Genomic DNA, 12,714 nt, shown 5'->3' with positions numbered 1-12,714 from the left:
TGAAATGCAACGAAGATGATTAGTTTCCTGGATTTACCTGTATCCATTGGAGTTTTGCGTAGGGTCGTTTCCTGTTTCCCGTGGACTTCGGAGGGTTTCCACCTTTTCCGGGCGACGACGCAAAAAGATATTTCACGAGCAATCGGGAATAAAATTTCTAAAAACGGGTGGAGAGAGGGGGCGGGTTGTTAAAGGAGGGGAGGGGGAGTTATGTGTCTGGGTAGACACTGAAATCGAAATGTACATATCAACTTGCTTTTTCGTACCAATGTCTTCGGACATATGCCTCGTAGGCCCAGCCCCATAGGTTGGAGAGAGGATCGAAATGAATGATACTGGTAGGAGTTTTACGAGAGGACCGGTGTTCTACTCAAGTTCCCTATTTTTTTATTATTCCCACAATCTTTTTTTCGTCGCTTATGATGCCCGAGCAACGATTTAATAACCGATACTCGGTGCTAGATGGATGGATAGAAATCACATCATACATACACACATGCTACGCTATAGGGAAAAAGGAGATCTGATTAATCTGGTAGTAACAGCGGTAAGATCTACTGCAGATTTAGGCTCGACTAGACCAAAGTTGGTTTCACGCGGTTGTGGCTATGATATACAGATATGTCACCCTTGATGCTGGCGCCTGAACCACCTCTGAATCTGAATTTTATTATGACAGATTAGATGAGTAAGTGGCTGTTTGTTCATGGATGTGGATATCGTTATGTGATATCCCGTGCTACTTATCCGAGGTATCGATGTGTCGCCGAGGGTGTACTCTCCCTTGGATCCGGTCTTAGAAGGTAGGAAGGGAGATTATATATAATAGTCTTGAGACTTGATCTATACACTTATTTATACATAGGCCTTACTTTGTTTCCTAAGCAACCTTAGAGCTTAATGCCGAGACGAAGGATGTGTATAGTTACTTACCTAACCTAAGTATGTAAATTATCTATCTGTATGTGAGGCAATATTATATAACGAAGTGTAAATAAAGTAAATTAGCACCAACGGTAATGTATAACTCTAGTAGTCAAAGTAACTAATTGAATAAAAGAGTCAGTATGCATTTGTATATTTACTGGGCCAGGCTAGTCCGTCCTTCACCGGAGTCCATAAACTCCAGCTCCGTCATGATGTGCCGGCTGAGAGATACTGCATTTGCCTCACGCGTAATACGGTCTCGGCCTAAATACACACATATAACTTGTATATTCACACGTAAGGAGACAATGTAATGCAAGCCAAATACATATGTAATTACCTAGCTACTATTTGATTAATATAACCTAAACAGATCGACGAGATCGCCATCTCGATGACCTATCTAAGTGGACAACTGGATTCACCTACCTGCCAATAAAGCAATTGCAATTACAAAATATACGACACGCATGTCTTATATCATATATCTACTAACCTAGGAACAAGTCTCATAATTACTCAAAAAGCACAACCATATCCACTTACAGCCACAAGGTTGAAAAATCGCGTCTCTTATACTACTATATGCACAGTCAAGCAAGAACATGGCTTAGACCGCTCCCTTGACTAAACGAATATTTACTTTGCTCGACTTCCTTGTTCCTGCTCCTAGTCCTCTCGACTTCGAACTTTAAACCTAAAATAACTCCACAAACTCCAACCCGCCAGTACCAGTGCCAGTGCATGCAAGAATTCTTAGTATTCATCTTCATCTTCTCTATTCTCGTTGCTAAAAACCCCTTACCCTTTCTTAACCGAATGGGAAACCACCCGGAAAGCCACCGCCTCCTGAACCAAACTTGAAGTGGAACTGCTGGCCGCCGCCTTGTTGGTACATGAATGGGTGGCCCTGCTGGAATGGATTGCCTTGCTGTTCGTGAGAATTCGGGTCGTCGCCGCGATCGAATCTTTCACGGAGCTCTGGGTTGCTCAGCACCTCATACGCCTCGTTGATCGATGCCATCTTCTTCTCCGCTTCCTCCTTGCTTAAACCCTGCTTGGCCGCCTTGTCCGGATGGTGAATCTTGGTGAGCTTCCGGTAGGCCGACTTAATCTGTCGTTCGTCCGCGTCGTGCGACACGCCAAGGACCTTGTAGTAATCTTTTGTCTTGCTGCGCTTAAGAGCGACCTGGGCTTTCTGCATTAGGGGGTTGATGATGTTATTCTTGTCCGGTCTGGCTTCTGCTGCTTTCTTCAGAGTTGCGATGCAGGGCTCGAAATCATCGGCGTCTAGTTGCGTCTTGGCTTTGTGTAACAGACCGTATAAAGAATTCTCATCCAGTGTTAGAGACTTTTGACAATATGTGCTGGCCTTCTTGCTATTTGCCTGTAAAGTAGTTAGTGACTTGTTGTTTTCTCAAATCTGAGTAGGTAATAGTAATACCTCGTAGTAAGCCTGGCAAGCAGTCTCGACTAGTCTAGCCAGTAACACGTTGGGAGCGAGTTCCGGGATTATACCAGCCTTCTTGTGCTCCTTAATCTGCTCTTCCACCTCGTTGATCAGACCTGGTTCATCACCAGACGGCACTAACAGTTTGACGCCAGTCATAGGCTGATTCCTCTCCAAAGCCTTGTTGACTTTTGCCAACGTCTTATCAATGTTCTTTTCTTGCTTCAATAACTTCTTGCAGGGCTTGGACTCGGGATCAGAGTGCAGACACTTCTTGATCTGCGCTATACCCTGTTCTATGTCTCCTAAGCCGTAAAATGTGGTAGCCGAGATCTGTAGATGAGGAGTAGTGTCGCCCGCTTTCATCTGTAGGATATGTTGTAAGTCGCCCATCGCACCTTCGACCTCTCCTTTCTCGAATCGACACTTGATGCGTAGTTCTCGTAGATTAGGTGCTCGGTTTGCGACGAGGATGGCATCGCTGGCCTGACTTATACATTCATCCCAGCTCCCCTTTTGCGCGGCTTCTTCTGCCAATTTAGCAGCACCCTGCGCCTCGACCAGCTTCTCGAATTCGGAGGAACCTTGCTTCTGCTTGGCTAAGAGGTAGTGTTCCATAGCTCCATCCCAATCAGCACCTCTGGCCTTTAACTTGCCTAGTTGCAGATGCGCTCCTTCGAAGTCCGGCTTTAGTTGTAAGACCTTGTTGAAGTCCGAGGTAGCCTGCGACGTGCGACCAAGCGAGAGATAGGTAGTAGCCCGTTTGAAGTACGTTAAGTAGTCGTTTGGATCGCGAGCGACAGCGGCATCGTAGTACGTCAAGGCCTCGTTTGTTTCGCCCTTAGTTAAGTGTGATTGCGCCGAAGAGAGGAGAGTCGAGATAGGGGTGTCGGAGGGGATATCCGAAGCAGAGAGGGCTTGAACGAGACCGGTAGAAGTGAGCGCAGTGGCTGCGAGAGCCAGGGCTGATAGAGGAACAATCATGATGACGCGATAGACGATTACAAACAATAGACTTAGATTGCCTGTTGGCGCGGACGCCGTCAGGTTTTTGTTTTCCGGAGCAAAAGAATTAGGTATATAGTATAGTACTACAGGAAGAGATAACGAAGAAGTAGGAAGTAGAAACACGGAGAAATATAGAAACGTGGAAGTTAATGAAGGTTAAAAAGGTCAAGATACAAAAGATTAACAAGTGGCTACTACGCGTATCTAGCACTATCTGTTAGTTAAGTACCTAAAAGGTTCATTAGTTTAGGCTGTTATCCATAAGTACTTGCTAAACAAAATTATCCTTGCATGGACAACCTGGCCACTTCTAACTGCCTTTTAAAGGCAACGTGAACAAACCCGGGCGCGAATCTTATTGTCAATGCGGACTACGTACCGATCTCGTGCGCCACAAATAACTATTTCCTAAAGAGGAAAGAGGGGCTATAGGACCCGACGGGAGTGCAGCCGGTCAACTTTACCCCACCAATCCCCAATGTATCCCTGCCCGTCGCGTGTATTCGACGTGTACATGTCGACGTCTCCAAATATGAAGCTTCATTCGATATCCAGAAAAAAAGAAGAAAAGTCAATTTTCCAATTCAACACATTTCTCAATCTAATTATATAAATGTAACTAAACAAACTTCTACTTCCTCGCAATGTCCCACGTCCCCCCTTCCCAAGCAATATTTTCCCCATCCGTCGCCCGCGCTGCCGCCTCCACCGCAAAAGACTGGTCCTACATCGACACTTGGCTGCGCAGCATTTTCGCCAACTCCTCTTCCTCGTCCAACCGCGCCTCCAGACCTCCCCCCTTCGAGCGCAACCCCGAGACCCTCAAAGCCTTGCTCGCCTTAGCCACCGCGAACGAAGCCGCCGATGAGCACCGCGAGCAGCTCGCGCGAGTTGAGGAGGCCGCGCTGGAAGAGGTGCGCTCTATTGAACAGGAGCGGGAGGAACGGCGGGAGAGGATCGATGCTCGGAAACAACAGCAAAAACAACAGCAGCAGCAGCAGCAACAGGGAGAAACAGAAGCGGAAGAGGCAGAAGAAGCCCTCGACGGCGACATCCTAGCCACAGACCTCCTCTCCGCTCTCGAATCCTCCCTTAGCAAAGATGGCGCCACAGCCCTCGAAGCCATGGCATCTATGGCCGTCGAACTAGGCGTCGCGTACCCCACCCCCGAAATCCTCGGGTCCAAGTTCGCCGAGCTGCAGGGCCGAGCATTCGAGCTAGAAGACGGGATCGAGCGAGTAGACTTGTTGCGGCGGTACTTAGACCGGGAATCTGCCCGCGCCGAGACCTTTCTCGCAGAGCTGCAACAGTCTAATACCGACTCTAGCCTCAATACTCATAACGATAACGACAGCACCATCAGCGGGAACGGCGGCAGCAGCACCAGCATATTCACACTCCCCCCAACTCTCCCGAAGCAAAACCTCTCCCTGCAACGCCTAGTCAAGAGCACATCCAGCCACCTCCCCGATCTAACTCACCAAGTCCACTCCCTAGAAAAAACCATCGGCCTCCCAAGTCTAACCGTCGACGACGTGCGTGCCGACGAAGAAGCATACCTAGACCTGCTATCCCGCAAGAAGGATCTCGACGCGCAGGTCCGCGCCTTCGCCGGCCTACCCCCTGATATTGACGCCGCCCGCGCTGAACTAGAAGCTTTACGTGCCGAGCTCCGGAACGCGACGGAGCGGCGTGATGAGGACTTCGAGAAATTAGTTGAACGAGAGAGCCCGGTGAAGAGTAGGAGGAGGCCTAGACTAGACTAGAATAAATTAGATTATACTATCATTATACTATCCTCAAGCCAGCCTCAAAACAGCTGCAGGAATACTTATCTTAGTATATAATGCAATCCAATATGCGCATAAAAACGCCATTAATTATTACTTATCTATTCGAACTCTCAGTTATCCTCGCTGTACACAATCATATGATAACAGTACTCGGTACAAGACATAATAATCTACCTAGAACGAATCGCTTCTTCAAAAACCATCTTCCTTATAGTAAGTAGAACACACTCTCTACGATGACGTAGATGGATGACTGCAAAACCCGACGATATAACCAACTTCACTTCTATTGGGGCTGCGATCGTTTCCCCCTGCCCGAAACGGACGCGCCCAGTCGTCCAAACTGTTTCCCTAATCCCGAACGCTTTGGCGGCGGCGCTGCGGGCGGCGTCGAATCTTTCGGTGGTACGGCCGGGGCCGGCACAGGCCGTGGGGGCTCTCGTTCTGTGATACGTAATCCGCCGAAGTCTAGACCGTCGTCGAGGTTGCTACCATCCAGCATCCTTTGTGCTCGTCTCGCCTTCTCTTGCACGCTCCTGAATTTTTCCAAGAGCTGGTCCCACCGTATCGTATTGTCTTCGCGGCCCTTCCCCAACCTGTTTGGGCGGTCATAATTTGAAGCGCTAGGTGTAGTGGCAGGACTAAGAACGCATGAAGAATAAGTGTCATGGACGCTTTGGGAGCGAGGGTGGTGGCTTTGGTAAGAGGAGACGGCTTCGGCCACTGAACCTTGCCAGGGGGTTGTCAAAGGACTAGTGAGATAGGGTACATACGGTCGAGGCCCGATCTGCAAGTATCCTATTGCGCTTACGCTGTTCAACCTATTCTTGAGAGCCGCAAAAGCAGAAGACTGCGGCAAAAGCATCAAAATTCCGTAAAGACATTTATAAAGGTATGGATACTTCTCAGGTTCGAGAAGTTGGAGTCGCAGATCTGGTAGTCCGACAATAACTTGTTAACATATGTAGTCAAGAGTAAGATGAACATTAGGTAACTCACATGTGAAGACGGGAGACTCAATCAGTTGGACAAGCTTGTCGATCTGGATAAGAATGTGGACTGTCATCTCTAGCTCCGCACTTGTATCTATTAGTAGATTGTCCAGTAATTATTATGTTTCCCCCTTTTTACAATACTCACAAAATTTGTAAGAGATTGTACGCAGCTTCGTATGCCTGAGCGAGTAGACATAAGGAGAAGGTTGCAACGGCGTTATAACACCAGGAACGAAATAAGGCGACGAAGAACACTTGACCCTCCTGTAGTAATAGTCAGTATGGCCCAGCCCAAGTTACTAGGTGGTTAAATAGAGTTACCTTCGTCTCTAGGTTCCGTAACCGTTTCCTCAAGTCGGCTAATTCCGGCGCCGTGATTAGGTTATTGTTGAGATTCTGCACCATTATGCTGGCAAACTCAACATCCTCTTCCTTCTCGATCGTTTCGGCTAGAGTACGGTATATCCTCTCGGGGCTTAGAGTCATACATAATTGGCGTATGATCAGGTTTCCTCTAGTCTCTAATAGCTTTCTATCAGTAGAGAAAAGTTGCAGAAGACTGACCATAAAATTAGAAAAGTAGTCGTCTTCGCTGTTTCTAGATATTTGAGATAACAACTGTAAGTCCTTAGTAACAACAGCTTCTGCCGGGTCTGAGAGCGTCTTGAGGAGGGCAGGGAATGTTCCATCGTTAAAAGCGACAATTTTCCTAGGTGCTTTTCGGTGCAACATGATGAGCCAAGTTAATGCAGCAACGCGGGTTGCTTCGTGGTCATTCAAAAATAGTAATGTGAGAGAATTAACTGCTGCAGCATAATCCAAGTCTGGCTGAAGCTGAGATGGTTGGGCAGGGGTTGGTGCCCTGCGGTTTTGAGCTGGTGTGGGACTGCGTAGATCCGTTTCGCGATTGCTCGACAAAGAGGCGCGTGTACTAGATGCTCCTTCTGCGCGGTCAGCAGTAGGTGCAGATAGTCGTGACGTCGATTGACCCGGGGCTACTTCATTTTCGTCTGTAAGAGAGACAACGTATTCCATAAGTGATGTATTCACTCTTGTCGCAGCCTGTCGAATGGGCTCGACCCCGCTGGCCATTGCTGGGAGGAGGTGGGCTAATATTTTAGGAGTAAATGGTAAGACTTCTTCAGGGCAGATATCTAGAAACGATACTATCCATCGTAGGCTTTCTAGAAGGCTGTCTTCCTCTATCGCAATATTAGTATTCATAATCATATCACCGAGCCAAGAGAATTTACCCAAGGGGGAATCAAGGGTCGCAGTGAGGATCTCAAGGATGGCCTTATAGTTAATCTGCACATCTTGTCCCGGAATCCAGTCATCCTCGCTGCTGACTTCATCATCATCCTCGTTAGCCGTAGTAGAGCCTGCTTCCTCAGCGTCATCCGCTGCCAGACGCATACTACCGCTGTCGACAGAGTCCTCCCGCTTCCTCTTTCCATCCCCCTTCGACTTTCTACTCTCGGCGATACCCTTCTTCACTCGGGAAATTCTCTTGATTTCGTTCAAGAACTTATCTAGACAAGCCTGTGTTGCCGCATGAACGTCGGCATTGTTGCCACTGAGAAACTTGAGCAAGCCACCTAGAAACTCGGGCAGGTACGTAACCAGTTCGAGATCCGGAATAGAGTCGAGTAGAGTAATCCAACCAACAAGGAACGTTCTAGTAAACGGGTTCATAACCCATATCCGTTCCTTTAGGAGAGGGATAAAATCCGGGAGTGAGAAAGCTGTTGGGAGGTTCGAATTAGGGGAAGCGCTCTGCTCAGAGTCCTTCGCATCATAAGGCGGGGGAGGTTCACTCTCGAGCACGGACACGTAAGTAGCCGCTGACTCGGAGACAATATCCTTGATTAGACGGTCGAGAAGTTCGGCGCCGTTTTTCACAGAAAGTTCTGAGTCTGCACCTAGCTGTTGTAGAAAGAATAGGTGTCAGGCCAAACGAAAAGAGTTCTCAGATAGAAGCATCGAATTACCTTGCATAAAGCATCAAATATGTGGTTGAAATATTTCAAAATCTCGCCTTTAGCAACCTTGGCAATATTATACATTGACTCGCAAGCATAATACCGAACACGAGCATCTTGGTCGGTGAAACAAGCTAGAACAGGCGGCACGATAACCTCGAGATATCTCGGCAGTTCCTTAAAACAGGTTAGATAGGATCAAGAGAGACAAGAAAAAGCGTCCCGAAAATCACGGGACGAGAGAAAAAAAAACATACTGAACCGAGGGCTATGGCAGCAGCAGCCAAGCCAATCAAGCCTCCATTTCGTGCATGAGGTTGATGGACAGCATAAGCGTATTCGTTACACAACTGCTCAAGGATATCCTTAACCCTCTTGTAGTCCTTGGTCGTTACCAGCTCTCGAATAGAGCGTTCGAGTCTATATTTAGGTTAATAATCTCATTTCGATAGCATCTACAAGTTGAAGGGAATATGAAGCATACTCAAGAGCACCAGTCTTCCTCTTATCGTAGAGCTTATCGTTAAGAAGGCGCTGGACGTTAGGTTCCATCGCTGCGTCTTCGTCTCAGCACGCAGGTCACGTTACCATGCCGTGCCGTGTCGGTACGCGAATAATGTGGTTGGGTGGTTCATCAATGACGCTGGATAGAATATCTGATTGATTATTCAAATTCAAGTGGTTGGATAAATGGACAATGGACAGGTGACAATGGAGTTAATAGAAAAAAAGAAGGACAGAAAGGCTGCAAGTCGGATTACAAGTGTCTGAATATTTTATCAAAGTATTAGGACTTGTTGTACTCGGTAACTAACCTAACAGTTTAAGAGTTAGAGGGGGGTAAATGTTTGGTATTGGGATTGGGAGGAGATGACAAGGCTGAGGGGGATAAATCATCAATGATGTAGGTGTACCAAGTAAAATGTATGGGGGAGTTCTCATGTATGGGTACTTGCTGCACTTTTATGCAAGGATTAAAGTTTAGCGGGGGAGGAAGGGGGGGGGGCAGCACTAACCAGCTGACCGTTAAAGGTTAACGAGGCTGAACCTTATCTCTAAAGAAGGTACCGAATTCTAACAAGAGCATAAGCAGAACGTTAGAGAAGTTGCTCAGAAGTACTTGCTTATCAGCGAGATGTGGCGTCTGCGCCAAGATCCCCAAGCCAGTGCGCTGGGACAAGCTCGAAGCTACGAACGTTGGATCTATTGCAGCGTTCACATTAAGACACCAATTGCAACACCTAAGGCGCTGTTAAGGTTAACCTATGACAACGGCGAGATTCAGGCGAGATTCAGGCGCATGGCGCGGCTTGAATTGAAATCTTACCAAAACCGAACTGTTTGATTTAGAAGTACGCACTTCCAATCATCAACTTTATTTGAAAACATGGGAGAGCAAGCCAATAAAACATCTAACTGATTTCATTCCAACCTTTTAAATAATATACGATAATACTCTATGTTATTTATTACAGCTGTAAAAGCCAGAATTACCGCTTAGCTTTTCTATATTTCTCCTCATGATTTTATATGTGAAGTACTCAAGGTATATAACTCCGGCCTTCACCAAGTTATAAGTTATATTCCCCAAAGTCTCCGGACACAGTACGGCCGAAGCATATGTATAAGCAGTGATATCATCGTAAGCGTCAAAGCACTCAAAACGCATTATCGACGATGAATTAAGGAGGGGAGGGTGGAATACCAGCATGCCGAAGTAGCCCGGCCGTGCAAACAAATGCCTAAATCAACCTCAATCGTTGGGAGTCAAGAAGTCGTTCGATCTTTTCAAATCTACCTATGTTGGCTTCTGTTGGCTTCACAGGGTGTATATTTCGTCGGCTATTCGCCGGGGGACATTCAGTCGATAGTCAAACATGGGCTTCTGTTTGCGTGCATAACATACCGCATAACATACCGAGGGTCCCGACGGTATAGGTAGCGAGCCATCTTACGGTCCGGCCAATGCGAGAGTTTTCTCCTTTAACCGCTACAGCCACAGCCACAACAATACCATCGGCTACCCGCGGATACGAGCCTTTTATTCGCGGGTTTCGACCGGATTCTCGCTCTTTTCACGCGTCCCCGCGTGCCGGGTGGATCAAGTGATATGTGAATCGGTAATTTTCCCTAATGACATTACTGCTAGGATGGAGAAGACCAGCCTTAGATATATTAAATACATGCCTGCTATAATCTAAGACCATGGTAGATCCTCTGCCGTGTAAGACATTGCACATGTACAATGACGTAGAAAGATGCTACATACTTAATCCCATCGTTGTACTGGCTACCTAGATCTTCAGATGAGCCCAATTTATCTAGAGATCGGCTGCTGGGATAATTAGCTGTTCGTTACTTGCTTAGATAGTTTATATGGACGTATCTTAACGAATAGGTACTATATATGTTGGATGTCACGATTCTGTGAGAGGTTTTCTAAGAGGCAGATATAGGATCAATTTTTTTTAACGCTCTATCAGTCAAACAGGCGGGGTGAATTCAGCTGTGCGCCAGATTTGGGCTTCAACTTGGTTGGTGAGTTCGTATGAACATGTATTATTTAGTATTGCTATTTTTTCCGGAGCATAATCACCGTTATATTTCTATCAACTCTCACATTTTATTCTTTGGCTATCCTATTCTCGTCAGTTCTACTATACACTTTTACTACGACCCCTCATAATACTACCTATATCACATCTCATATTCTTAACATCATAAGTGCCTTCTCACTCAAGGGCAATTTAATTGTCCATGAATACGTTATCCGAGCTAAAACTAACGTTAACTAGTATAAGAGGAGCAATCCCGCCTACACATCCCCTTTTTAGGTAAGCCGCATCAATTTGGGGGTACCCAGACCCGATCAGCTGGTATAGATAGGTATGTCACATTGGATACAAGTTTAATCTGCTGCCTGGGCTGCTTCCAAAACGACCTTGTTGGGGTACTTCGTACCTAAACACCACCCTGAAATTGGAATTAGGTATATGCTGATCTTGGTAACGACAGTAAGATATGTTCCCCCCTTGGACCGGAGAATTTTTGAAGCATCCAATCGTGACAGATGAGGTAGCCTATCCAAATCCTATCCTATCATACTCGAATAAGCATACGTAGCTTACCAAGCCTACATACGACGTTAAAGAAAAATAAAGAAAGAAAAGAAGAAAAAAAAAAGCCTTGCTTGGCTTATCCCGATATATCCCGCTTCCCGTCCACGATCATGTGCACCACGATGGTAACGCTGATGCCACCGCATGATTACCTACTCACAAGTCCTTTCCCGCAGCTCTGCCCAGTCCAACGCGGCTCAGATTCCCATCTTTAGCCAACCGAGATAGCGCCTAATGATCTATCACAAAGGGGCCCGTCTAGATCTTCAGTTCCTGGCCTCTATCCAGCAGAGCTCGCGCCACTATCAGTCGTATGGATCTGCTGATTGGACCGGGGGAGACCCCGAATCCTTTCTACTTTTCCTGGCCACCATCGGTTTTCTTCTGGGTCGAGTCGCTCTTCCGCCAGGATCCGTCCGAGCTGTCGCCCTTCTGATCCTTGTTATTTTTAGCGGCCATATCTGCACGCTTTGCGAAGGCGTCCTGCTCCGTGGTGAGTATCTTAACCATTGTTCGGAGGTGGTAGGTGTAAATACGGTCTTCCCGCGGGACTTAGCGATCCGCGCGGCTGATTTCTCATCCATCTTAGTCGGTCCCATATTGTGATGATCAACGTCTCGAAGACTTAAGAAACGTATGTGGAAGAACGACCAACCCACAAGTGGAAATAAGTGTGGCCAAGAAGGACTAAACTGTAAGCAAAAAGAAGAAGCATGTCAGAGGTTGAAATAGCAAGGTGAGGTTAGTATATATAGTCTAAACTATGCCGCCAGGAAAAGACCGGTTTATCAACCTTCCCGAATCCGAACCAACCGTCGGGGTCACACCGTACTTGCTTTTCTGCACTTTTCACTGAAGATATCGTGACCATGCACATAAGGCAAGCCTTTTCTCTTTAGCTTCTAGCGCGTCACTGGCCGCGGAATCTTTCTTGAGCGCCATGCAAGGAAGGGAAGCTGCAGGAAGCATGTCGGTATATGTAAGACTGTAGCAAACAATAGAATAACTGACATGATGTAGGGTTATATGCGAGGCGCACTTCTGCTGATCTCGTACTCGGCCCCAGATCACTAGTATATCAGAGCAGAGTATAGGATCCAGGGGTCTATATTGGTTGGTGAAGAACCGCACGATATCCTCTTCCTCTCAGCTGTGTAGCAGCCGCGGATCCAAACATACCTAACTTACCTGGGTATATCCTGCTACGCCGGGGCCAGATTCCTGCAGGAAACCGACGGGACCAGCCGTGTATCGATTTACGATGCACATTGCCGTTTGGCAGGCCAAGTCTTTTGACCTCGCAGGATTCACGCGGCTGTCAAGGAGAGCATTTCTTTAACCGCCGAAAGACAAAAGCAAATAAGGCTTATACGAGACCGAGAACCGCGAAATACGTAAGTAACAGAAGAGGTAATCGAAGCAAACCACCACTGATAACTT

At 47.0% G+C, this 12,714-nt stretch overlaps 3 protein-coding genes across 4 annotated transcripts; 1 reads left to right on the top strand and 2 right to left on the bottom strand.

The window, feature by feature from the left end:
* Positions 1 to 1,738: 1,738 nt before the first annotated feature.
* Positions 1,739 to 3,361, bottom strand: GL218_03190 (DnaJ like protein subfamily C member 3; the record flags this gene model as incomplete). Of its 2 annotated transcripts, XM_033579739.1 has the most annotated exons (2): positions 1,739 to 2,314; positions 2,372 to 3,361. In XM_033579739.1, the coding sequence occupies 2 exons, from the start codon at positions 3,359 to 3,361 to the stop codon at positions 1,739 to 1,741; spliced, it is 1,566 nt and encodes a 521-aa protein (XP_033437140.1). The 2 variants fall into 2 exon arrangements, with proteins under 2 accessions (XP_033437140.1, XP_033437139.1); XM_033579740.1 differs by lacking the exon at positions 1,739 to 2,314 and having other exon boundaries at positions 2,345 to 3,361.
* Positions 3,362 to 4,029: 668 nt separating this feature from the next.
* Positions 4,030 to 5,151, top strand: GL218_03189 (uncharacterized protein; the record flags this gene model as incomplete). The annotated part of the gene is made up of 1 exon (XM_033579738.1): positions 4,030 to 5,151. One exon carries the CDS (start codon positions 4,030 to 4,032, stop codon positions 5,149 to 5,151), a length of 1,122 nt encoding a protein of 373 aa, XP_033436421.1.
* Positions 5,152 to 5,464: 313 nt separating this feature from the next.
* GL218_03188 (Protein VAC14 like protein) lies at positions 5,465 to 8,707 on the bottom strand (the record flags this gene model as incomplete). The annotated part of the gene is made up of 8 exons (XM_033579737.1): positions 5,465 to 6,111; positions 6,178 to 6,257; positions 6,319 to 6,437; positions 6,495 to 7,375; positions 7,427 to 8,099; positions 8,165 to 8,332; positions 8,413 to 8,575; positions 8,640 to 8,707. 8 exons carry the CDS (start codon positions 8,705 to 8,707, stop codon positions 5,465 to 5,467), a joined length of 2,799 nt encoding a protein of 932 aa, XP_033436420.1.
* Positions 8,708 to 12,714: the final 4,007 nt, after the last annotated feature.

The sequence above is a fragment of the Daldinia childiae genome, assembly GCF_008694065.1.
Source record: "Daldinia childiae strain JS-1345 chromosome Unknown Scaffold3, whole genome shotgun sequence".
Lineage (NCBI taxonomy): Eukaryota > Fungi > Ascomycota > Sordariomycetes > Xylariales > Hypoxylaceae > Daldinia > Daldinia childiae.
The sequence above is the reverse complement of the archived record's forward strand: the minus strand, read 5'-3'. Positions and strand labels throughout refer to the sequence as shown.